Here is a 26,140-nt window from a genome sequence, read left to right on the forward strand (position 1 = left end):
TTCCTTGTACTTCCTCATTTTAATCTGAATCTTTTGAATTTTTAAATTGAAATTTGTTGAGATAACTATAGATTCATATATAGTTGTAAGAAATAATAAGAGAGGTCCCTTGTACACTTGTTCCAGCTTACCCCAATGTCAATTTGTAAAACTATAGTATATCACCATCAGGATATTGACATTGATATAATTCACCAATTTTATCCAGATTTCCCCAGTCTTGTACCATGTGTGTGCAGTGTGTGTATTTAATTCCAAAAAGCTTATCATTTGTGTAGGGGCGTGTGTCTACCACAGGCAAGATACTCCAACACTGAGGATCCCTTCTGCTGCCACTCAACTCTCCATCATTCCTGCAACCCCTGGCAACCACTAATCTGCCCTCCATTTCTAAGATTTAATTCAAAAGGTTACATAGAGAGTGACAAATGGCAGAGTAGGGAGATCCAAAGAGCCGTCCCTCTTCTGAGGCAAGTAGTAAGCTGACAAAAACTGTTAGAATCAACTTTTGGAAACAAATCTAATAAAACTTAAAACAACCGGGACACGCTTAATGAAGAAAGAGGCTACTAAATTTTGATAGGAGGATTTTGGTGTTTTTGCTTACCCGGCTTAAGGCCACAAGTGACTTGTGCTCTTGCTGTGGCTTGATGCTTCGGCAAGTGCCACTACAGTGCTCGGGATCGTGGGTGGTGTGTTTTGACCTTTCTGGCAGTTCCCTGAGGGTTCAGTTCAGGGATTGCCTTTGTTTTGCCCCTTCTGAACTCTTAAGGACTTTAAAAACATTACCTACGTCTGCCTGGGGTCAGGGACAGCAGACAGGCTGAAAAGCCTGGAGAGGAAGATACATGGCGGGTTAAGGCTTTGAAGGACTCTGGAGTAAACCAGGGAATCCAGAAGGCCAGGCGCATTCCCAGGACTAGACGCAGTCTCAGCAAAGACCTGGGGGGACCCTAGGCCTGTACGCTCAGTGACCTTTAGGCTTCATAAGTGCAGGAGGTGGAGGCTGAGGCAGAGTTGTAGGTGGCGTTGAACGAGTGCCCCAACTCAGCCAATCTGCCAATGCTGGGAGCATATCTTTCTGTTTGATTTAAGGAAATTAAATGAAATACTCTGTATTCTTTGCCATTTTTTCTTTCAACATGTTTGTGTACATAGCTGTACTTGTTCATTTGCGTTTCTATACAGTAATGTATAATTCTATCACAGCCATTCATTGTGCTGTTGTTGTGGAAATGAACGAAGACCACTCAAAAGAGAAAAACAAACAGGCTGTTTATTCAGCGCTTGCTATAGCAAGGGAGTCAGCCACCATCACTTGTGTTTGGCAGAGGTGCAGGCAGACGTTCACAGTGGGAAAGCTTTCTAGTGAAAAACTAAGGCTTCAGGTGCTCTCTGATTGGGCATTGTTGGCATGAGGAAGCTGAGGCTGGCCAACTAGCAGCAGGCATCCTTTTTTTTTTTTAATAAATTTATTCATTTAATTTTTGGCTGCATTGGGTCTTCGCTGCTGCGCGCGGGCTTTCCCTAGTTGCGGCGAGCGGGGGCTACTCTTCGTTGCAGTGCGCTGGCTACTCATTGCGGTGGCTTCTCTCGTTGCAGAGCACGGGCTCCAGGCGTGCTGGCTTCGGTAGTTGTGGCTTGTGGGGTCTAGAGCGCAGGCTCAGTAGCACTGGTGCACCGGCTTAGTTGCTCCGTGGCATGTGGGATCTTCCCGGACCAGGGCTCGAACCTGTGTCCCCTGCATTGGCAGACGGATTCTTAACCACTGCACCACCAGGGAAGCCCAGCAGCGGGCATCTTATGTGATTGTTTGGGGGAACATATTTGGCTTTCTCTGGTTGGTCCTGAGTTGGAAGTAGGGACCAAAAATAGGGATGTTGGCAGTCATCGACCAAGTCCTACCCATTCTGGGTAGATAACTGCGGGGATTTAGTTCGGCGTTCTAAACTCATTGCTGCAGAGGTGGTGGCTTGGAGTTGTCCTATAAGGTCTGCCCATTGTCAGTTTTTATATTCAGTCCCTGAGTTGTTTCCAGTGAATGGCGGCAAGGCTTTTCCAATTTACATGAAGTGTAAAATTAGGAACGATAATATTACACTGCTCCCTAAAGGCGATTCTCATCTCTTTTCTCGAGTACTGATTTTTATACTTACTTAAAATATGCTTATGCTGCTGTTTGTTATTTTTCAGTGTGAGGTATTATATTAGTGATCCCCACTATATAGGATGACATTTTAGGTCTCTTGCACGTTCCCCCTCCACCCTCAATAAGTACACAACTTACACCCATACAGATGCTTCTCCCCGGTTCTTCGAGCGTATTTGCATCGGTTTTTGGTTAAACCAATATTCAGTGTTTGTATTATACCTCTGTAACTGTTTTTTACACCTGAGCTGTGTGTACTCATCACTTATTTATCTCCAAATTCTCTGACCAACTTGAAGACCTCTGAATACATTGAAATATGTCATTCTCTTGACATTCTTTTTTCTGGCCACGCTGTGCAGCTTGAGGAATCTTAGTTCTCCGACCAGGGATCGAACCCTGGGCCACGGCAGTGAGAACGCTGCGTCCTCACCACTGGACCGCCGGGGAATTCCCAATTTCACTGTTATTTTTTTTTTCTTTGGTTGTCTTGTTTTGGTGACAGCCCTCCTACTCCTTGCCCTCCAGGCTTGCTGCGCAGCTGTCAAGCTTACATCTCCCTTATCTTGGCTATGGGCATCCCAGTCATCTCTCTCCTGGTTTGAATTCCCCGCTTCCTGGATCCTCTCTCTTGGTTTTAACTCTCGTTTATCTAGAGCATCTCATCCTGTACCTCCTGAGAAAATATGCATAGAGTGAAAAATGTTTCTATCATGCATGTCTGAAAATATCCTTTTTCTAGCCTCACATTTGATTAATAATTTTATTGGATATAGAATTTTCATTTGGAAAACATTTTGTCTCAGGATTTCAAAGGCATTGCTCTTGTCATCATCAGTGTCAAGATGTTGCTTTAGGTAGTCTGATACCGTTCTGATTACGGAGACTTTTCATGTCACCTACTTTTTTTTTTTTTCCTCTCTGGAAGCTTGTAGATTCGTCCATGTATTCAGTGATCTAGAATTTCATGGTAACATGCTTTGTTGTGAGTCTTCTTTTCTTTTTCAACTAATGAGCCAGGCACTCAGTGACTTCTGAAATCCCTGTGCTAAGTTCTAAAAAATATTATTGTGTTATTTCTTTGCTTATTTTCTCCCTTCTGGTTTTTTTTGCACTTTCTTTCTGGAACTCCCAGATGTTGGATGTCAGATATTGGATCTCTTTGCCTGATCCTCTAATTTCCTATCTTTTGTCTCCAAATTTCTGTATCTTTAATTTTTTTGTTTACTTTCTGGGGAAAATGTCACAAAACTTTACCTTCCAAGTTTTCATACCATATATCTACTATCAAACTTTTTAATTTACAAGAGCTTTTAATTCTCTGAATGTTCTTTTTTAGGACATTGTGTTCTTATTTCATGATTGATATCATTGCATCTCTTCTGACCCTGGCAGTGTTTATGGCCTGAGTTTTGTTATGTTGCTCGTTTCTGTTTAATTTTGGTTTCCCTCTTGCTTTGTCAATGGTTTTCCTCAAATGTTTGGTTGAACTGGGCTGTGCATTTCTATTTATGAGTGAGTATGAAGAAGCTGGTTGGAAGCTCTGTGAGCACTGATGGGCACTCACAGGTCAAGGTAGTGATTGGACAGGGACTTGGCTATCGCAGCTGCTGGTACCTGCAGCCATTTTCTTGGATGATCTATTTCCTCAGAGAGGAATCTAGCAAACTGTTCTGCACGGGTGAGAGTAGTTTTCTCAGAACACGTGGACGAGGGACCTGGGGAGGAGGTGGTCCCCATTCAGAATAGATAGTCTCCATTCTCAGTTGTTGCTGGTGTTTCCAATCTGGAGCCCCCTGCAGAGAGCTGTTGCCTGGCTGCAGAGCCATCTAAGGCTCTAACTGTTTCTTACACCAACTGTCAACCATTCCATTGACGGAAGCATCTGGATCCTTAAGTTCCTGAGCCTTTCCAGGGTGCTGTAAATGACCTTGCCCGCTGAAATTCCCTCCTGTAGACATTTGGCTTTCTCCTATCTTCTGCTTTACCGGTCCTGAAATTTTGTGACCATCTCTTTTCTGCCTTTTTCTCTCAATCTCCTTATCATTATATTTTTTGTCTTTTAAAAAAATCCTTTAACTGTAATTTTATTTGAAGGTAAAGGAAGTAAATATATGTTCAACCTGCCATGTTTAATTGAAAAAAAAATACCCTATTTAGGACCATCTCACGAGGCTTCTGAACACTATACCCCTGAAAGGCTGAATCTTGCCTTCACACTTTATCAGTAGCTTGACTTACATAGAAATGCTAGTTTCGAAATTATTCTCACCCAGAACTTGGAGGCTTTTCTCTATGACAGTGGTCCCCAACATTTTGGGACCAGGGACTGATTTCGTGGAAGACAATTTTTCTACGGACGGGGTTGGGTGTGGTGGGGGATGGTTCAGGCAGTAATGCAAGCTATGGGGAGCGACGGGGAGTGGCAGCTGAGGCCTCACTTGCCTCCTGCTGTGCGGCACTGTTCCTAACAGAGTGCGGACCGATACCCAGGGTTGGGGACCCCTGCTCTATTAGACTTCAAGTATCCACTGATGCTGATGAGAAGACCAGTCTCTCATGGGGATTCTTGTTCCTTTGTAGGTAATCTGTTTTTCTCTCTCTGGAAGGTTTTAGTCTATTCTTTATCCTTGATTTTAAAGTTCACAAGTTTGTCTCTAGGGGTGGGGATTTAAAAAATTCATATTGTTTGTGCTGAGTGGGACCTCCCCACCCCAAGAAGAATGGCTCTTACCTCTGATTCCACCTTCTTTTCTACATGTTTTAAAGGGTATTGTTGGGATTCCCTGGTGGCGTAGTGGTTAAGAATCCGCCTGCCAATGCAGGGGACACGGGTTCAAGCCCTCGTCCGGGAAGATCCCACATGCCACGGAGCAACTAAGCCCTTGCGCCACAACTACTGAGCCCGCGCGCCACAACTACTGAGCCGGCGTGCCACAACTACTGAAGCCCATGTGCCTACAGCCCATGCTCTGCGACAAGAGAAGCCACCGCAATGAGAAGCCTGCGCACTGCAACAAAGAGTAGCCCCCGCTCGCCACAACTAGAGAAAGCCTGCGCGCAGCAACGAAGACCCAACGCAGCCAAAAATATAAATGAATTTATAAAAAAATAAATAAAGAGTATGGTCCCTTCATTCTGGTTTATCCATCGGTAGAATCCCATGTGCTTTCAATCTTCAAAAAAAATCTTCAAAATCTCTGGGCTGATTCCCACTCCTGCCTTCTCATCTATGTTATAGGCTTATTCTCTTCTGTGAATTCTGTAATCTCAATGAGATTTGAGGAAGAAGGTAAACATGTACATCCATCTGTCACCTTGACCTAGAAGTTTCACTTCTCTTTCAATATACTCATTACCTGGTTGCTTATACTTCAGAATGCTCAGGTTGTCTAAATCAACTTACAGTTATTTGTATGAAACTTCACTAGAATATTCTTAGAGGGCAGAACCAGTTTTGGTTTACATCATTTTGGTGCATACCTAGAAAAGATGGCTAATTAAGATTCTCATGCCAGAGTAGAACTAAACAACTTAAATTATTACTATGACTTTTTATGCATAATGGCAACATTCTTGAATAAAAACATTGCAAGAAAGGCCCTAAAAAAAGAATAGTGAGATTATAGTTCCCCTTGTTCTACTCTTTTCTTTTCCCTTCTCTACCTTTTTTCTTTTTCCACTTTTCTCTTCTAAGTGATCAACATCTCTAATTCCTTTCCCCTTCTTTCCTGAGTGGTTATATTTATTTTTGTTCAAATTACTTTTCTCGTGCACTTTTGAAAAGCAGCCTATTACGTAATGCTAGGGCCCGTAAATCATTGTAGAGTGTCCGTGGAAAGGATCCCAACTCTAAGATACTTGTTAAAAAGGAATATCAAAGCAGTGTTAAATTCTTTGATCTTTATCTCTGAAAATAGAACTTTTGGTTCTTCATTAATCACTTGGACTACATGTTTCAGTTCTGTACTGTTTCCTTTGCTAGAACTAATAACAAGCTTTTCAAGACCATTATTTAATACTATGTCTTCTAGCCCATGAAATTCTTCTCAAGAATAGAAATAAAAATATGCTTTAATATGAAAGTAATTAATGGCCAAGTACTGAAAGCTAAATATGTAATTTGAAAAACTGATTTTATACAACTCAAATATGCTAACTATTATAACACATGTTGGAACCATAAATACATCATAGCTTTATTGCTGTTAATCATTGTAACTATGCCTCTCAATTCTGAAGTGTTTTGTTTTGGTTTTGGTGAAATTTTTGTTTATTCTCTGACCAGTCCAGAAGATTTAGGTATTTTCTAGTCAAATAAAGAAAGAGCTTTTAAAAATGTGAACAGAAAGTTTATTTACTGGTATAAAATTTTAAGTAACATTGAAAATTACCCAAGTATGCCTTCAAATGTTTTGCTTTACAGATCTTACAAATGGTCTTAAAATGTTAATAATGAACTTATAGTTGAAGTTCCCAACCCTGATGAGACTCAAATTTTAATTATTAATCTCTGAAGAATTTAATTTACCACAAAGACAATTCTGACAGTTAAATGAACATATAGTCAGAAATATTGCTACTCTCAGCATTAAATATTGGGGGCTTTTCCATCCCTGTTAAACTTGCTTTTGTCATTATGTCATTACATGATAAGTACCAAGAAATACGTATTTTAGTAAATCATTTGTTAGTAAATAATATTTTATACAAATGAAACCAAAGGAATTTCATATACAGGCATACCTTGTTTAATTGTGCTTCTCAGATATTGCATTTTTTTTTAGCAAATTGAAGGTTCGTGGCAACCCTGCATTGAGTAAGTCTACAGTGCCATTTTTCCAATGGCATTTGCTCACTTTGTATGTCTGTGTCACGTTTTGGTAATTCTCACAATATTTCAAACTTTTTCATTATTATTCTGTTTGTTAAGGCGATCTGTGATCTTTGATGTTACTACTCGCTAAAGGCTCAGATGATTGTTAGCTTTTTTTTTGGCAATAAAGTATTTTTCAATTAAGGTATATACCTGTTTTTTTAAGAAATAATGCTATTGCGCACTTAACAGACTTCGGTATAGTGTAAACATAACTTTCATATGCACTGGAAAACCAAAACTTTCTTGTTACTTGTTGTATTTTGGTGGTCTGGAACCGAACCCAAATACCTCCGAAGTTTGCCTGTAGTTTAAATCTTGAGATTCAATTCTCCGAAGAAAATATCCTGAATTTAAAATTTGTTTCAGAAATGAAAAGGGCTTCGCTTTTACAGCACAGTCTTTGGCAACGACAGGGTTTCCATCGAAGCTGAGTTCTGGCTGAGAAGCTGAGATATGGCTCTGACTGCAGCCCAGATCCTGCAGCAAGGCACTTTGACGCTGGTCCATTGATTTTCCAATCATAAAATAAGGAGACTAATACTTCTCTGTGTGTGTATGGCGGGGAGGGGCATGGGGGGGCGGGGATCATAGCATTCGTAATAACTCTTTGCCTTCCATAATCTATACCTCTGCCTTCTACTCCAAACAAAAGAAAATACGTGCTGTAGGGGAGGGAAAAAGTAGTAAGTTTACTTCAATTAAACTTGAAGTTGGACTCCAAAATTATTTTAGTCAACTTCAGGCTTTAAGCCTTGGAGATAATTTTGGATATTAATGATGGTAGAATGTCCATAATTAAAGCAATTGTTTCATTCATCGGTGCCAAAATTTCACTTCATGGAAATTATAACATTTAAAGGAACTTGTGCTGACCTATAACGAACGTTTGATTGATGCTTTTCAATTAACCGAAGAAAATTTCTTCTATTTCAAAAAAAAGGTATTTTTAGGGAATTCCCTGGCGGTCCAGTGGTTAGGACTCTGTGCTTCCACTGCAGGGGACACGGGTTCTATCTCTGGTCGGGGAACCAAGATCCCGCATGCCAAGCAGCGCGGCCAAAAAAAAAAAACAAAAACGAAAAAGAAAGTAGTTTTAGCAGAACTGTTGGTTTCGCATAACAAAATGCTTACTAAATCTCAGACAACTTGTCCTGTGGAAAATTATTTGTGACAATTTGCTTGAACTTATTATTTCAGAATTTATGGAATAATACATGGGAAATGTATGTGTGAGTGTACATATATCTGTAGACATTTTTTAAAGAAAGAAGTTTTTAAGAGATTACAGAATAGAAAGAAAGAATGCAAGATTCAAATCGTGGATACCCTTAAATGACAACTTACCAATAAATGGACCATTAAAATGTAGTAAGTTTAGTGCAAACAGATGAACACTGTGTCCAATGGGCCACCTATTGAATGAGGAGACTCCAGGTGACAGATCGAGGACAGAAAACCACAGGAGACTTTAGGGTGGGTCCTCAACTTAGTATAAATGAAAATAAAGGCACTGTGTTTCTTGAGAACTGGCCCCCAAATTTCCCTTCTCTACTTCAGAGTGTGGCAACGACATATACTCAGGAACTTTGGCCAAAGGGTTTTTAAAGAATTATGAAGCGCTGAACATGACTTGCTAGTATTTAGCATGTTTACAAGCACATTTTGAAATACTTATATCACAATCTATATAAAAATAAAACTGTGAACAGCTGGACAGGAACATTGTTCTACTCGCCGAACTTTTTTCCAAGTTCCTTGACATCGAGGATTGCCAATTGCTTGCCAGTGGAGGGTCTGATTTCTGAAATGATATTTTGAAAATGTGAGTTATGCTAAAGCACACCAAAGAAAATTCTAATTTACAGAATTAGAAATTGAGGTTTGTGGTTTTTTGGGTTTTTTTAGAAAATGATCACACCTTGAGTTTTGAAGTGTATTACAAATTGAAATTTAAAAAAAAAATGATCACAAAACTGAGTTTCCCTTCTTCAGGCTCTGTCACAACAAGTTACCAATTAATCCCTATTCGAGAACACCCCCTGTTGAGATTGTAGTTTGAGGTTACTGCATTCGTGTCTCTCACTTGCTCTGAGCATATGAAGCGCTACGTAAGGGAAAATGGCTTTCTGTTTTGTGTACATTTAAATTAGAGGGGTCTGGCCTTTCTGCCTGTGGGCGCCGCCGAGTAAGCATCGTCGACATCCGCCCCCTCCACTGCTGTCATGTCTATATCAGAGTCACCCAAAGAGCCCGAACAGCTGCGGAAGCTCTTCCTCGGAGGCTTGCGCTTTGAAATAACGTATGAGTGTCTGTCCTCAGACAGACACTGTGCCATTGTGAGCAGCGGGGAGCGCTCGCAGACGGTGTGGTAGTGAGGGATCCAAACACCAGGCGTTCCAGAGCCTTCGGGGTGGTCACGTACGTCACTGTGGAGCAGGTGGATCGGCCATGAATGCAAGGCCACACGAGGTGGCTGGCAGAGTGGTGGAACCAAAGAGGGCCGTCTCAAGAGAAGATTCTCAAAGACCTGGTGCCCACTTCGCTGTGAAAAAGATTTTTGTTGGTGGCGTTAAGGAAGACACTGAAGAACGTCACCTAAGAGATTATTTTGAACAGTGTGGGAAAATCGAAGTGATTGAAATCACAACTGACAGAGGCAGTGGCAAAAAGAGAGGCTTTGCTTTCGTAACCTTTGATGACCGTGACTCCGTAGACAAGATTGTCATTCAGAAATACCACACTGTGAATGGCCACAACTGTGAACTAAGGAAAGCCCTATCTAAGCGAGAGATGGCTAGCGCCTCATCCAGCCAAAGAGGTCCAAGTGGTTCTGGAAACTTTGGTGGTGGTCTTGGAGGGGGTTTTGGTGGCGATGACAGCTTTGGTCGTGGAGGAAACGTCAGTGGCCCAGGTGCCTTTGGTGGCAGCCGCGGTGGTGGGGGATATGGTGGCAGTGGAAATGGCTCTAATGGGTTTGGTAACGGTGGAAGCCATTTTGGAGGTGGTGGAAGCTACAATGATTTTGGCAGTTACAACCATCAGTCTTCAAATTTTGGACCCATGAAAGGAGGAAACTTTGGAGGCACAAGTCCTCCCCTATGGTGGTGGAGGCCAATACTTTGCCGAACCATGAAACCAAGGTGGCTATGGCGGTTCCAGCAGCAGCTATGGCAGTGGGAGGAGGTTTTGATGACTGCCAGGAAACAGAGCTTTGCAGGAGAGGAGAGCCAGAGAAGTGACAGGGAAGCTCCAGGCTACAACAGATGTGTGAACTCAGCCGAGCACAGTGGTGGCAGGGCCTGGCTGCTACAAAGAAGACATGTTTTGACAATACTCACGTGTATGGGCAAAAAAACTCGAGGACCGTATTTATGACTAATTGTATAACAGGTTATTTTAGTTTCTGTTCTGTGGAAAGTGTAAAACATCCCAACAAGAGTTTTAATGTAGTTTTTTTTTTTTTCCTTTTTTGCACCCATGCTGTTGATTGCTAAATGTAATAGTCTCATCATGACGCTTGAATAAATGTGTCTTTTTTTTAAATGTGCTGTGTCAAGTGAATCTCCTCTGAAGCCATTTTGGTAAACTACCCCAACAGTGCGAAGTTAGAATTCCTTCAGGGTGATGCCAGGTTCCGTTAAAATTTATTTACAACCTGCTTTGGTAGAGAAGCTATTGTCTTCCGAAACCTTGGTGTAGTTGAACTGACACTTATTGTGTTGTGACCTGGAGTTCACCGTGAAGAGGGTCACCCAAGCAAAGTCATGGAGTTTTTTGGTTATTAATATGATTGTTGGTACATCCTATGCAATATATCTAAGTTGAATTATGGTACCAGATAAAGTTAGAGATGGGAATGAAGCTAGTGTATCATGCATTATCATGTGTAATCAATAAACGATTTAATACCCTCTTTAAAAAAAAAATAGGGCTTCCCTGGTGGAGCAGTGGTTGAGAGTCCGCCTGCCGATGCAGGGGACACGGGTTCGTGCCCCGGTCCGGGAGGATCCCACATGCCGCGGAGCGGCTGGGCCCGTGAGCCATGGCCGCTGGGCCTGCGCGTCCGGAGCCTGTGCTCCGCAACGGGAGAGGCCACAACAGTGAGAGGCCCGCGTACCGCAAAATAAATAAATAAATAAAAATAAATTAGAGGGGTCTGAACCAAACGATCCCTTGAAATCCTTTCCAGCTCTTTGATTCCATAATGAAAAATGGGAGCAGTGAAAAGAAAAAAGCCACAGTATTGAAATTATTATTTTTAAAGTCACTGGAATTTCAGCCTGGGTTGAAGGAGCTTTACAGGTACAAATTAAATTATAATATTCATTTAAAGTTAAAATATGGATGAGGTAGTCAGGAAAATATTAAGTCTAAATATTAAGTTTCTATTTCATGTGAATTCCTTACCCACTTTACTGTTCGTATGTGTACTCAGTACAGAGGCTGTTGGGCACAGGGGACTAATAAACATAAATTCAAGTTATTAAATATTAAAATATACGATGGGAATAATGATTAACTGGGAAGGTCCGTATTTTTCTTTCAAATCTGTATTTTTCCCAGTTCTGTCTGACATATTTAAAACCATAACCCGTGCCCATCACAAATTCTACCCTTCTTTTGGTTATGAATAGTGTTATGGGATTTAACTAGTAGATAAGTACAGGACTGGCATGGATTTTTAGGGTGGTAAAATGTTTTCAAGGGTCAATTCTTTTGGACGATCTATAGATTTCTATAGACTTCTGTGATACGATGATTTACAAGAAATATATATTTGGTCATTCAAATGACCAAAATATATTTTTCAAGTATATTTGGCCTTTGTTCACCATTCCTGGCTGACAGCTCCCAAAGCCGTTGGAATTTCCTAAATGTTGAGAGTGACGCAAATGTCTTGTTTATGTGAATAGGTGATTTTTGGAAGCACCTGAAGTTGAGAGTTGGTTGCCAGGAGAACTAACCAGGTGGTTAGAGGGTTGGAACTTTCAGTCCCACCTCCCATCCCCAACCTCCAGGGAGGGGAGAGGGGCCGGAGGTTGAATCAATCAATAGCCAATGATTTAATCAATGATGCCTACGTAATGAGGCCTCCGTAAAAGCCAAAAGGACAGGGTTCAGAGGGCTTCTAGGCCGGTGAACACGTGGAGATGTGGGGAGAATGACACCCCTTCCCACACCCTGTGCCTCTCTCCCATCTGGCTGTTCCTGAGTTATATCCTTTTACAATAAACTGGTCATCTAGTAAGTAAATGTATCTCTGAGTTCTGTGAGGCGCTCTAGCAAATTAATCAAACCTGAGGAGAAGGTCATGGGCATCTCCGATTTATAGCCAGCTGGTCAGAAGCACAGGTAACAGCCTTAGCTTGAGGATGGGATTGGAAGGGGGCTGCGGAAGGGAACGGTCTTGTAGGACTGAGCCCCTCACCTTGTGGAATCTGATGCCATCACTGGGTAGATAGTGTCAGAACTGAGCTAAACTGTTGGATGCCCAGCTGGCGTCCCACGAATGGCTTCGTGTTGTGCGAGGAGAACCCCCTGCCCCCCACACTGGGAAATGGGGGCTCCGAACATCAAAAGAGTTTCTGACCCTGCAGAGCTGGGCACACGGCTACTATCTCAGTCATGATTTTATGACTACCCCACTGAGCAGTGATTCTGAAATTTTGCAGTGGGTACGAATCACCTGGGCAGGGTTCAGCAGACTGTGACCCATGGGCCAAATCCAGCCCACCCCCTTGTGTAGTCTATGAGTTAAGAATGATGTTTACTTATGACCCAGCAATTCCACTCCTGGGTATATATCCAAACAAAACGAAAACACTAATTCGAAAAGATACATGCACCCCAATGCTCATAGCAGCATTATGTACAATAGCCAAGACATGGAAGCAACCTAAGTGTTTATCAATGGTTGAAATGGATATAGACATATTCCAGACATAGAATGGAATTCTGCCATTTACAATAACATGGGTGGACCTGAAGGGTATTAGGCTTATTGAGATAAGTCAGACAGAGGAAGACAAATTCTGTATGTTATCACTTATATGTGGAACCTAAGAAAATAAAACAAACTAGTGAATATAACAAAAAAGAAACAGACTCACAGATACAGAGAACAAACTGGTAGTTACCAGGTGGGGAGAGGGATGGGGGAGGGGCAACTAGGGGGAGGGGATTAAGGGGTACAAACTACTGTGTGTAAAATAAATAAGTTACAGGGATATATTGTTCAGCACAGGGAATATAATCAATATTTTATAATAACTATAAATGGAGTATAATCTGTAAAAATTTTGAATTACTATGTTGTATACCTGAAACTAATATAATATTGTAAATCAACTATACCTCAATGAAAAAAAATAGTAATAGAAAAGAATGATTTTTATGTTTTTAAAAAGTTGAAAGAAAATCAAAAGGATATTTCATGATACATGAAAATTATATAAAATTGAAATTTTAGTGTCCATTAATACAGTATTATTAGAGCAAAGACAAACTCATCGGTTTATATAGTGTCTACGGCTGCTACTGGGTAGGTCTTCGGTAGTCACTTGTGAGCTCGGCCTGAACCCCAATGTCCAAATTCACTCACGCATCTCTGATACAGAGCCTCTAAGTCCCAGAGTATGAACTGGGTCCTGGACTCTGGAATTGCCAGATGGAATGTTCTCCTCACTGTTCTGATTCCCCAAATCATGCCTTGATCTGCTACATCCTGGTCCGCTGTTCAAGACATGGAGAGGACAGATCTCCCCAAATGAGTCCCAAGAAAAATCCTCCAACCAGTTTCCCTCCCTTACCCGTCAGAGTCCAGGCCGTCTCCAGAACATCGAAGGCTCGCAGAGTTCATAGCTGGCGGCTGACAATCTACGCACACCGTGTAGCCCTCTCGGAGATACTGCATCCATCGGGTCAGGGGCCGGTTTTCCGTGGCGCAGTGGTGAGTCAATGACTCTGTCTTGAACTCCATACAGTATCTAGGGCAAAATAAAAAAGGAGCAATTTCACTTGCTGTTAATTAGAAATGGCCTAACGCTGGAGAAAGGCTTAGGAAGCCGGAACTCCCCGAGGACACGGGACAGCCTGGAGACGGTAGGGCGTTGCGTGGTCACAGGTCACAGAATGCCTTGTCAGGTTTCTCATTCGCTGAGCTATGATGTCTGACTGACAACTGAACGTTTTTGCTGTTTTTCAGTCCACGGTTGAATTATCTGGTCAACACGAATTTGCAGAAACTTGTTTTCATATTCTGTCTAGTCTGACCACGAAATTGTGTCTAAAAGCACACTTCAGCAGGAAAATTGCCCTTGATAACTTTGCTGAGATTTTAATGAATTACGGAAAGTGAACAAGACCTTGCTTGAGCCTGAGAGCATGTGAGCCCCAGGACGGCTAGTCCTGGATTTCCAGCCCAGCACTTGTGTTTTTCTGCCCCACAAACATTCCTGGGGCTTTCCCTGTTCTCCCCACCTGGCAGATGAGTTTTGACTTGAAGTCAAGCATCAAAGTTACACTGGGCATCACAGATAAAAGGACATGGGAAGCTGAGACATGTTTTCCTGTAACAGACTAGTGTCACCTTATACTGAGCTGCAGGAAACACTCTATTATGTGACTAGACTCTGAAGGCTCTGGGGGCGCATCCAGACATGGGTGAATATTTTAGAGTCTTGTACTTAAAAGCAACACAATTTTGCAATTCTTCAGGGAAACAAAACAATGTGGCATTTTAGGTCCTAACTATGCTAAAATGGGCTAGTTTTTTTTAAATCCATACAGTTATGAGCTGTAAAAAGTTAGATGGAAAGTGTCTGGAGAATCTGCTTCAAAGAAGCTCTTTAATGACGGTAAGTATTATTTATTAGATACCTTAAGGTATTAAGGGAGGAAATTCTCGATATAGCTTCAGTCAATTTCAGACAGCTTAACTCTGACATCTTTTCAATGATATTTTCTCATTAAATTCTCATAGCAACCCACAGGGTAGGAATTAATATTCTCATTTTACAAGAAGGAAAACTAAGGAGCAGTGAGAGGTAGTGTGGGGATTAGAACATGCAGTGCGTCTGGCGTCTCTATTCTGACCGCAGAAGGGTGGATTTCTAGTGAGGTCAGAGGTTCCTCCCAGCCTGAGCCATTAGATCTTGATAAAGTCCTCAGAGCTCAGGTGGAGGCCACGTTCAAATTCACCAGACAGAGGCGGTGCTGGAGTCCACAGTCCCCTAAGGACTATAAGATGAGCAGCCTTAGTGGGACTGACAAAATAGTATCACCTCATTTTTATACAGCATGTTTCTTCTTAGGGATCAGACCCCAGAAACAAATCTTTTTTAAATGTAAAACAGGGGAGGGACAAGTACTTCCCAGTTCTGTGATAAAGAGTCATATTTGTCAATGAACAAATAACAGAAGAAAACCCATGTAGCAAGTTTCCTTTGTGGGCTGACTTGACGACTAACCGGAAAAACATAAGTAAAAAAACAGCAAGTTACCCAGCATCCTCTGTGTCTGTGGACCACTGTGGGGAGGCCGCTTGTCTTGTTCGCTGCTTGTTGAACGCAGAGGTAGTTATAAAGGCAGGGACTGGAAAAGGAGAATGACCTTGAACACATGAAGCCTGAAGTACCCAGAGCGACATTTCCCAAACTTGGTTTCAAACCCGTCTAAAGCCTTCCATCCCTAAATCTATGGGACACCATCAAGGAGTGCAAGGAGGTGAAGTCAGAGTCCCCAGAAACGAATTCCATAAAGCTTTGTGCAGTGTAGTTGGGTAGGGAAGGGAACAGCAGGCTTTTGATTAGCACGCTTGTCTGCAGTGATAACACTGCGTGGAAAGGCAGGAGAGGGGCCAGGAAGCACAGCCCAGAGGGAATAATAAAAAGATGGGCAGGTCGGGAGAACCAAGGAAAAAAAGTAAGGTACTAGAGAAAGGGAGAGGATTTTTTTTTTCTTTTTTTGTGGTACGCGGGCCTCTCACTGCTGTGGCCTCTCCCCTTGCGGAGCACAGGCTCCGGACGCGCAGGCTCAGTGGCCATGGCTCACGGGCCCAGCCGCTCCGCGGCGTGTGGGATCTTCCCGGACCGGGGCACGAACCCGTGTCCCCTGCATCGGCAGGCGGACTCTCAACCACTGCGCCACCAGGGAAGCCTGAGGATTTTTTTTTTTAATGGAAAGAAGAGACACAGAGAAGAAAAGGGAAAGATAGAAAGAATAAAGGAAAAGGAGAAAGAGAAGGAAGGAAGGAAGATAAGAGAGAAAAGGGGGTAAAAGGAGAGAGAAAAAAAAAAAAAGACAACCAGAGACAGGAAATGAGAAAGGGAAAAAACAAAAGGAGGAAAGGGTCAATGTTCCCAGGTATTCTGATAACCACAGCCTGGAAGTTTCACCATCAACCCTAGAGCCCAGGGTGTGACCACCAGGTGCCGGCCAGCATAGCACTCTCTCTACACCAAACTCAAAGAAGAAAGGTCCTACAGCATCTCTCCTCGCCCCTCTCCCCACTCCCACCTCTGACACTCTGGGTGGGAGAAAAGAAAACAGCCAGAAATCCTTCCCTCCCACCTCTGCTCTCTTATTTTGTTTGTCTACCTCCTATTTCATCTCTAAGTCTGGGGGAGGGGCATCTGTTGCTTTGTGTAGCACCTGGAGATAACCTCTTGATTCCACCCTGCTGTCAATTCAAGAAAGGCAGGGTTTTGCCTTGTTCATTACGGGAGCCCTCACACATTTATATGCTCAGTAAATATGTGTGCGAGGAATGAATGGGTCAATGAAGGAATGAATGAATGGATGAATGAATGAAATTTCCACCAAGGTTCACGGGTCCTACTTCCCTGAGGTCTTCTGTTCCTATACTGAGCCTTGCAGCTGAGATGGCTCAACCATCCTTCTTAGCTTTCCTTTCAGAAACTGGACCATCCCAGGAAGGGGAGATACCAGCTCAGGTTGACTTCTGCGATGCTCCATCATCAACAAGAGCACAAGGGCGTGCGGGTACCAGCAGCAAAATAGAGGCTTCAAGCCCGCATGCTCATCTTGCTAAGCTCCTTCCTGCCACAAGATGGCAGCCTTAATTCTTCTTTAGATTTTCTGAATGAGGAGTCATTTTTCTACGGCATGGGAATATAAGACAAGTGTAGCCACTTGATCCTAAGCGTCGCAGGCATAGCTTTTGCCCCGTGTGTCTGAGCACCTAATCTCTGGAGTCTAAACGCTACCCACATCTAGTGTAAACTACAGACTCCCAGCCGAGTGGCTCTTCCTCACTGTGCTAACATGTTTGTTTTCCAAAGAGAACATGTCATTCTTTCTAAATGTGACTGTAGCTTTTGCACTTCCAAAATCCACGGATGGAATCAAAAAGGACAAGTGAATGCATGTACGTTAGGATCCTTCTCTGTTTCTCTTAGACCTAATTATCAGAAACACAAACAGCGAAAGGCTTTTCATTTTCTCATGTATCGTTTTCATTTCTGTTCTTCTGACGCATTTATAGGCTTATTCACAAAGTGAGGAATGCGTTTACTGCTACATCCACGTAGCATTATATCAGTCAAACTATAACATTTTCAGGATGTGTTTCTTTAGCGCGAAACATTTATCTGAGCTCCTAATTGGTACTGCAGGTATTATTACAAAAGTTCGAAGGCAGTGCACTTAATGTGTAACTCGGAGGGTGGGTGGGAAACTTGGTTAGGAAGTAGAGGGCAAGTGTATGACTATAGTTTCTGATACAAAATCTGAAGAAGAAGTTCTAAGATAATAAAAATAAAAGCTAACAGTGATGCACCTCTAAGTTTCCAGGCATGATGCTAAGTGTTTTTCATGTGTTAACTCATTTAATGCTCATAACCCTGCTCTGAGATAGACCCTATTATTTCCCCATTTCACAGATGAGGAAACTGTGGCCCAGAGAGGTTAAGAAACGTATTCAAGGCTCATGTCGAAATGTGGCAGGCTGCCTCTATTGCAATGCAGATGACAAAGTTTCACTCTTTTAAGTTTCAATATTGCAGCATATTACCGATGAATTGCTTAAATTCGGCTGTGCTTTCCCTTCCTGTGCCTGATCACTGCCCTTAATGCGAAGTGAGATTTGAGAGAGGAGAGAGGGAGATGGTAGCCCTGACCCTCGGATTTCCCTCAGGCATGGGGGAGGGGCGGGAAGTGTGGTCCAGGAGGTGGCGGAGGGCTCATGGTGGGCGCAGATTAACGCCTGGAGCAGCATGGCTCCTTGAACGTGTGCAGCCTTAGCCTGCTCGTTTGCAAGGTGCTTTCACGTCGTATGTTACCGATCTTCACCAAAGCTTTGTCAAGAGGTGTTCTGAGCAGGTTTTCTCATCAGAAGACTGAGGCTCCTCGAGGTTAAGTGAAGGGAAAATAACTAGTAAATGACCAAGCAGGAGCCCCAGTACAGACACTAGCTTCTTGAAGACTTCCTATCCATGCCCAGTGTCAAGCCTCTGTGCTTATGACCCATCAGAGAAGCAAGCCAGTAACCCTGGACCTTGTCTCCTCCGTTTCCTGCCTCCTCCAGCCCGGGCTTTGTTCGGTGGCACATTCTATCGAGGGGGGCGTCCTTCCCTCTGGCAAGAGTCTAGAGTAAACGATCCAGATCTCCTGGCGAGCTCTGAACCAGCACCACTTTTCAACATCCCCCAGAAATTCAATTTTTCACTACTTAAGAGCAGTAAGTAATTCAGAAATGATTTTTGCCTCCAGCCCCGCTTTTGCCTCTGTGTGGAAGCACGTAACCGGTGCCCCAGGACAAAGGCTCTCAATAAACGTCAGCGACCCCTCCTTTCCCCTTTCTGGCAACAATATTCAATGTAATAGATTCTCTGTTAACAGACTATCTGCCAGCTTTTCTGGCATCCCTTCCACCTACCACTGTTCGCTTTTACAACAACTTCCACTTCTAAAAGCGTGGCACTGCACCTGCTTACTTTGAACATGAAAGTAAATTAAATTTGCTTTGAGAATTTCATAAAGCCCTCTGACACAACGGGGTGCCACAAAAGCAGGCTTAGAACCACTAGTCTGTAGCATATGGTGTAGAAGACGACAGAGTGAAAATCTGACAAATAACACCAGCCTGGAAGTATACGGTTCATGATACGCACGGCAATCTCGCAAGAGGAAAATGCATATAAACAATTGTCAGGATGGGCAACAAATATATAATATGGGTTTTTGCATTTGTTTTTATGATAGAAATAGACTCATGATACACGTTAAATGAAACAGAAAGAATGCAATGGCTACTTGATTATTAATAAGAGTGTCTCAGTGATCATGTTTCGTTCACTGGCCTTGCATGGCCTTTATATTTCTACTTAGTTACCAGATTCTGTAACTGTGATTTTAAAATATAATACTACTACTAATATATGAATAGTAATGAATTTACAATATCAATATTAATTTGCAATATAATAATAATAATAACTAATGATAACACTTAACAGCAAAACTATCAAGGGGGGGAACCCACAGGATTTAGAGCCATGAGATCCAGGTTTAAATTCTGGTCCCTTTACAAATGCTGTCATCTTGCTGAGCTCCAATGTCTTCATGTGTAAACCAAGAATGTGACACTGTCCTACGTCCATGACAGGCAGAATAATGGCCCCTCCCCAAGATGTCCGTGTCCTAATCCCCAGAAGCTGTGAATATGTTATGTTACAAGGCAAAGAGGAATTCAAGTTGTTACTCAGTTTACCTTAGAATAAGGAGATCATCCTGGATTATCCAGACGGGCTGAATGGAAGCACAAGGGTCCTTCAAAGAGTCAGAGGAAGATGTTACCGTGGAAGAAAGTCACAGAAGGATGCAATGTTTCTGGCTGTGAAGATGGAGGAAGGAGGCCATGGGACAAGGAAGCTTCTGGATGATGGAAAACGCAAAGAAACCGATTCTCTCCCAGAGCCATCAGAAAGGAATTCAGCCGCACCTACACCTTGATTTGAGCCCAGTGAGACCTATCTGACTTCTGACTATAAAACTCTAAGATAATACATTTGTGTTGTTTAAGTCACTAAGTTTGTGATAATTTGTTACCTCCAGGTTTCTGAAGTATTGACTTCAGAAATACAACCACACCCTGCGTGTGTTCCTCTAGAACATGTTTTCCTGTGAGCGAATCTCTTCATTTTACTGTCCTTCACCATTTTGGTAGGCTGAGAATTTCACAGTTTATCAAGTCCTGGTTTCATGAGGATTAAAAATATTATTTCAGTTCTTCCTGAAATAATAAAGATCAGAATGAAAATAAATGAAATAGAGACTAAAAAACGTAGAATATATCAATGAAACTAAGAGCAGGTTCTTTGAAAAGATAAACAAAGTTGACAAATCTTTAGCTAGACTCACCAAGGAAAAAAAGAGGACTCAAATAAATAAAATCGGAAATGAAAAAGGAGAAGTTACAACTAATACCGCAGAAATACAAAGGATCATAAGAGACTATTATGAATAATTATACACCAACAAATTGGACAACCTAGAAGAAATGAATAAATTCCTAGAAACATACAAGACTGAATCACGAAGAAATAGAGAATCTGAATAGACTGATTACTAGGAGGGAAATTGAAACAGTAATAAAAGAATCTCCCAACAGACAAAAGCCCGGGACCAGACGGCTTCACTGGAGAATTCTACAAAACATTCAAAAACATTTAATAACCTTCTCAAACTTTTCCAAAAAATTGAAGAGGAGGAAAACCTTCCAAACAAATTTTATGAAGCCTGCATCACCCTGATACCCAAACCAGACAAGGACACTACAAAAAAAGAAAATTACAGTCCAATACCCTTGAAGAACATAGATGCAAAAATCCTCAACAAAATATTAACAAACTGAATCCAACTATACATTAAAAGGATCATACACCACAATCAAGTGGGATTTATTCCAGGGATGCAAGGATGGTTACATTGATTTGCAAATCAATCAATGTGATACCTTTACAAAACGAAGGATAAAAATCATATGATCATCTCAAAAGTTGCAGAAAAAGCATTTGACAAAATTCAACATCCATTTATGTTGTTGATGTCAACAAACTGGGAATAACAGGAACGTATCTCAACATAATAAAGGCCTTATTGACAAACCCACAGCTAACATACTCAATGGTGAACAGCTGAAAACTTTTCTTCTAAGAGGAGTAAAACAAAGATGGGCGCTCTTGCCACTTTTATTCAACATAGTATTGGAAGTCCTAGCCACAGCAATTAGGTAAGAGAAAAGAAATAAAAGGCATCCAAATTGAAAAGGGAGAAATAAAACTGCTACTATTTGCAAATGACATGATACTATATAGAGAGAACCCTAAAGCCTACACCAAAAAACGGTTAGAACAAATAAAAGAATTCGGTTTCTCATAGGAACACACTATGAGAAAGAGAAATTAACAGAACAGTCCCATTTACACTTGCATGGAAAAGAATAAAATACCTAGGAGTAAATTTAACCAGGAGGTGAAAGAACACTACTTTGAAAACTATAAGACACTGATGAAAGAAACTGAAGAAAATACAAATAAATGGAAGATATGCATTTTCATGCTTCCTGTTCCCTTTCCTGTGACCTGCATCATCCTTCTCTGAAGAGATCCAGGGCTGGGAAGGGGAAGGGGTCTGGGCATCCTGGAGCCACAATGAAGATTCAGATGTGCTGCAGGTATACGGTCTAGCAGCCAATCCCTATAACTGAACGGTGCAGTTGCTTTTTCTGATAGATCTGCTATAGGCTATGACAGCCATCCAAAAAATCAATAATGTCCCACAGCGACTTCCTCCCTCAGCCTTTCTGTAGTGTTTCTGCAGAGTGCCTGAGCTGAATGAGAGCTCGTTCTGTGACCATTGTTGTGAGCCCTAAATTATTTCCCTGCGAGCTCAACTCGACTGCTGTATCCATGAAGGGCCTCTGCCCTGGCCCTGCCACTACCCACTCCACTCCCCAAGAGATCTTTTCAGATCACAGATCTGATCACATTGGCACCTGCAGAAAACATCCCAGAGGTTTTCCACGGCTCTTAAGAAAAAGACCAGAATCCTAAACAGGGACCCCAAGGCCCTGCATCCAGGGGGGTGTCAGCCCAGAAGGCTCGCTCTCTGCTCCCGACACACTGGCCTTCCTTTGGCTTCTCAGATGGGCCTTGTGCCTCCCCCGTGTTATATAAATCAGCCAAAGATGGGCCCTAGGTGGTTTATTTTCTCACAGCAGGCTGAGACCTGTTAGCCTCAAAAGCTACTGGCACCGGGCTTCCCTGGTGGCACAGTGGTTGAGAGTCCGCCTGCCGATGCAGGGGACATGGGTTCGTGCCCCGGTCCAGGAAGATCCCACATGCTGCGGAACGGCTGGGCCCGTGAGCCATGGCCGCTGAGCCTGCGGGTCCGGAGCCTGTGCTCCGCAATGGGAGAGGCCACAACAGTGAGAGGCCCGTGTACTGCAAAAAAAAAAAAAAAAAAAAAAAGGTACTGGCACCAAACTCAAACTTCTATACATCCAATTTTTTAAAAATTTTTATTTATTTAATTTGTTTATTTTTGGCTGCACTGTCTCTTCGTCGCTGTGCAGGGGCTTTTTCTAGTTGTGGCGAGTGGGGACTACTCTTGGTTGCAGTGTGTGGGCTTCTCATTGTGGTGGCTTCTCTTGTTGCGGAGCACGGGCTTTCGGCGTGCGGGCTTCAGTAGTTGTGGCACGCGGACTCAATAGTTGTGGCTCACGGGCTCTAGAGCACAGGCTCAATAGTTGTGGTGCACGGGCTTAGTTGCTACAGGGCATGTGGGATCTTCCCGGACCAGGGCTCGAACCCGTGTCTCCAGCATTGGCAGGCAGATTCTTAACCACTGCGCCACCAGGGAAGCCCCAATTTGTTTTTAAAATAGCCAAACAAGCAGATTTTTAGTCATTTAGGTCCTGCCTGTTTTGCATACCCTGTGAAATTACACCCAACATCTGCCGGCCGTTGATAAGGTAAAGCCTTATGGTTATAAGACCCCAAGCCGTCATGGCACCTGCCCTCTGAAGCCCCCAGAGACTCCAGACCACGCTGCTTGGCTAACGTCACCTAGACACACAAGCTCCTGGCAGATTCCTCTCTTCCCCTTCTGTGTGGGGGTCGCCATATCAGAGCCTCTGGACATCCCCTCTCACGCAACCCTGTAAGGTTGTTGTGTGTTACTGACTCTCGTGGTCATGCGTTTTTCCTAGATCAGTCCCCAAATCCCTCAAACGCCCTACACCTGACTGTCTGGTTCGCCACACTGGTCTCTCTGCCTACGTAGCTCTGCAGTTCTCAGCCTCATCTCCACATCCTCAGGGAAGTCGCTCCCCTCCTGGCCTCTGGGGTTGCCCTCCTCCACCGAGGCCTGGGGGAATCTGCTTCCGACACACACTCACAGCTCCCGACACCTCTCCCCTGTTCAGTACCTGTGGTACCACACTGAAGCTGTAATTTCCTGGGCTTGGTTTCCTAGGATTATCTGCGTATCATCTCCCCTCCCACTAGACTGTGATCTCCCTGACAAGCAGACTCCATGTCAACATTTTTCCCCCGTTGTAACTGGCACTCAGCCCAGTGCCTGGCATCAAGTAGACTCTCAATAAATATTTGTGTGTGGAAGGAAAAAAGGGAAAAAATGGCTTAGTGAGGGTCACGCTGACATGGAATTTTCCAGGTTCCTATGAAAAACATGGGATCTTTGCTACCCTGAGAAATCAGTGTTTCGCTCTATCAGATTCAATCCCTATGAACACCCCTGTTTTGGCCTTTTTGTTTGTGTCTGTGTGTTTCCTGTGGCTCCTGACTCATGATCAAGCCGCCTCCTGGTCTCCTTGGCCACGCCACAGCCAGAACGATCCTCCCGAATCATAGATCCGATCAGCTCCAGTCCAGACGGCTTGAGAGGAGAGGCAGGTGTTTTAATCATTTTATATCCTTTCGGAATTTCTATGTTTACTACTAGTTTCACATGTATGCAAGCATGTGTGATTCAACAGGAATGACCTTGAAAGGTGAAACAGGGTTATCCTTACTGGACACATCCTAGCCTGAGTGAAATACTCTCATCCTACCTGAAGTCCTTTGTGGTCAGCTTGACTGAGTTTGCTCAGAAACCACAGTGCGCGTCCGGTACACCGGGCGCACGCACAGCGGCAAGGGGCCACCGCCGGGTTGTAACTGGGAGGCGGTGGGAGGCGGCCTTTACACAGCTGACGTATAATGCCTTGATCAAGTATTTCCTGAGCTTCCTATCTCCTCTGGGCAGACTGGCCCATCCCATTCCCTGCAGCTCATGGAACTTTCCCGGCCTGGCACATGGCCTTCTATGGGACGAAGGGATGGAAAGTCACCAGAGACCCCAGGGGCAGCGATCAGGGAAAGCGCAGTACCGAAGGCGTGCCCGCAGTCCTGGCCCTGGTGCGTCGCATACTCCAAGCAGCCGGCTCTCTCCTCCAGGGCCGGGCAGGGCTCGCCGCCGTTCCGGGGCTCCTGCCGTACCGCGCGCCTCCGCACGCGGGCCGTGGGCCTGCACTGGTCCGCACAGCCGCTCCAGGGGCTCCACTCCCCCACGATGCACGGGCGAGCTGAAAAACAGCACGACGGGACGCACACCTGAGCAAACCCAGCGCCTGCCTGGCCGTTCCCGCCAACTCACACAGTCAAGTTCAGCCCGCGTACATTGCGCCTGGACCCGGCCCTGGATCGGGGGAACACCCCAAGTTGACATTGATGCCACCCGCCCTGATGGTGAACTGATAAATGAGTATCTCTTAGAGGCAGGCGGATGTTCCAGGATCATGAAGATGGGTCTGAGCCAGGACACACCCGAGTAAAAGAGACAGATGTCTTCAGGGTACTTCCTCTTACTCCCCGGGCTTAGAACAGGTCTTTGCTCTTGTTTTCCTTTGAGTGTAACTTTATCCTCCTCTGGCCAGAACATTTTTATGATAACAATAACACACATTCATTGTAGAAAACATAAAGGAAAAAAAATATATAAAAAAGAAAAGGTATTTCTCCTACCACTTACCCAGGTCAATTTTTTGTTTGTTTGTTTGTTTTTTTTGTTTGCGGTAAACGTGCCTCTCACCGCCGCGGTCTCTCCAGCCGCGGAGCACAGGCTCCGCATGCGCAGGCTCAGCGGCCATGGCTCACGGGCCCAGCCGCTCCGCGGCACGTGGGATCTTCCCGGACCGGGGCACGAACCAGCGTTCTCTACATTCGAAGGCGGACTCTCAACCACTGCGCCACCAGGGAAGGCCAATTCTTATTGGGAAATGTGCCTCCATAAAACATGACTTAGGCCGCACGAAGGACCCCTACCCAGTAGGTTTCTCCTGGGTGCTCTAGTCCCATCCTCCATGGCTCAGAGGCTCATACACTGTAAGAGGCGAAGTTTAGAGACCAGCAACCAGGGCCCACAGAGGGTAAGAATACCCAGGGTCAGGCATGAAGAGGCGGAGTCGGGGTGAGAATCTGGCTCTCAATGCTCTGTCCAAGACTGTAAAATCAATGCGGTTGCACATTTAATTTTTTCATTTAAAATCCCAAGGAGTCTTTTAAAAGGACCGTAATGAGTTTTTAAATTGAATTACTTGAGGACTTGAAATTGGATATAAGGACAAGGAGACAGAAGATGTACCCTGAACCGGATGCCAAAACTCTTTCTTTCCCACAAAATGTGACCCACTTTTCCCAATCACCCTCATACTTTCAAGTTTCCAGAGTCTTCACCACGAAAACACCTGAACTTCTTTGAAATCCGATTGGACTTCCAACAGTTTGTACCTGAAAAAACTCATTTTGCCTCTCAGCAAACTCTAGGTTAGGGTTCATGGCGTTTGGAAGCTGTATCCTTTGGTAGCACATAACTACACCTGACATGAAAAGGGTCACATACAACATAAAGCTCGGTCAGTAATCCAAAAATTTCAGACTGCTTTAAAAGATGCTGTTACTAATCATCTAAAAACTCACAGGCATCACATGTCAGCTACCTAACGAAGCAAGAACGAGCCACGTGAGACTTGGTTCCCAGTATCTGCCACGCACACATCCTTTGGAAAATCAATAACAGGTCACTTCCTG

General features: G+C 43.6%; 1 protein-coding gene across 1 annotated transcript in view; it reads right to left on the reverse strand.

The window, feature by feature from the left end:
• Positions 1–6,487: 6,487 nt before the first annotated feature.
• The window catches only part of SBSPON (somatomedin B and thrombospondin type 1 domain containing), a 29,392-nt gene continuing 9,739 nt past the window's right edge, over positions 6,488–26,140 (reverse strand). Inside the window, exons 2-5 of the mRNA XM_033842822.2 lie at positions 24,442–24,636; positions 15,530–15,620; positions 13,838–14,014; positions 6,488–8,829 (exon numbers count right to left, since the gene is read on the reverse strand). Coding sequence (XP_033698713.1) covers positions 8,712–8,829; positions 13,838–14,014; positions 15,530–15,620; positions 24,442–24,636 — 581 coding nt within the window. The 3' untranslated portion in view covers positions 6,488–8,711. The remainder of the gene's footprint in view (positions 8,830–13,837; positions 14,015–15,529; positions 15,621–24,441; positions 24,637–26,140) is intronic.

Source organism: Tursiops truncatus, chromosome 17 (genome assembly GCF_011762595.2).
Source record: "Tursiops truncatus isolate mTurTru1 chromosome 17, mTurTru1.mat.Y, whole genome shotgun sequence".
NCBI classification, from domain to species: Eukaryota; Metazoa; Chordata; class Mammalia; order Artiodactyla; family Delphinidae; genus Tursiops; species Tursiops truncatus.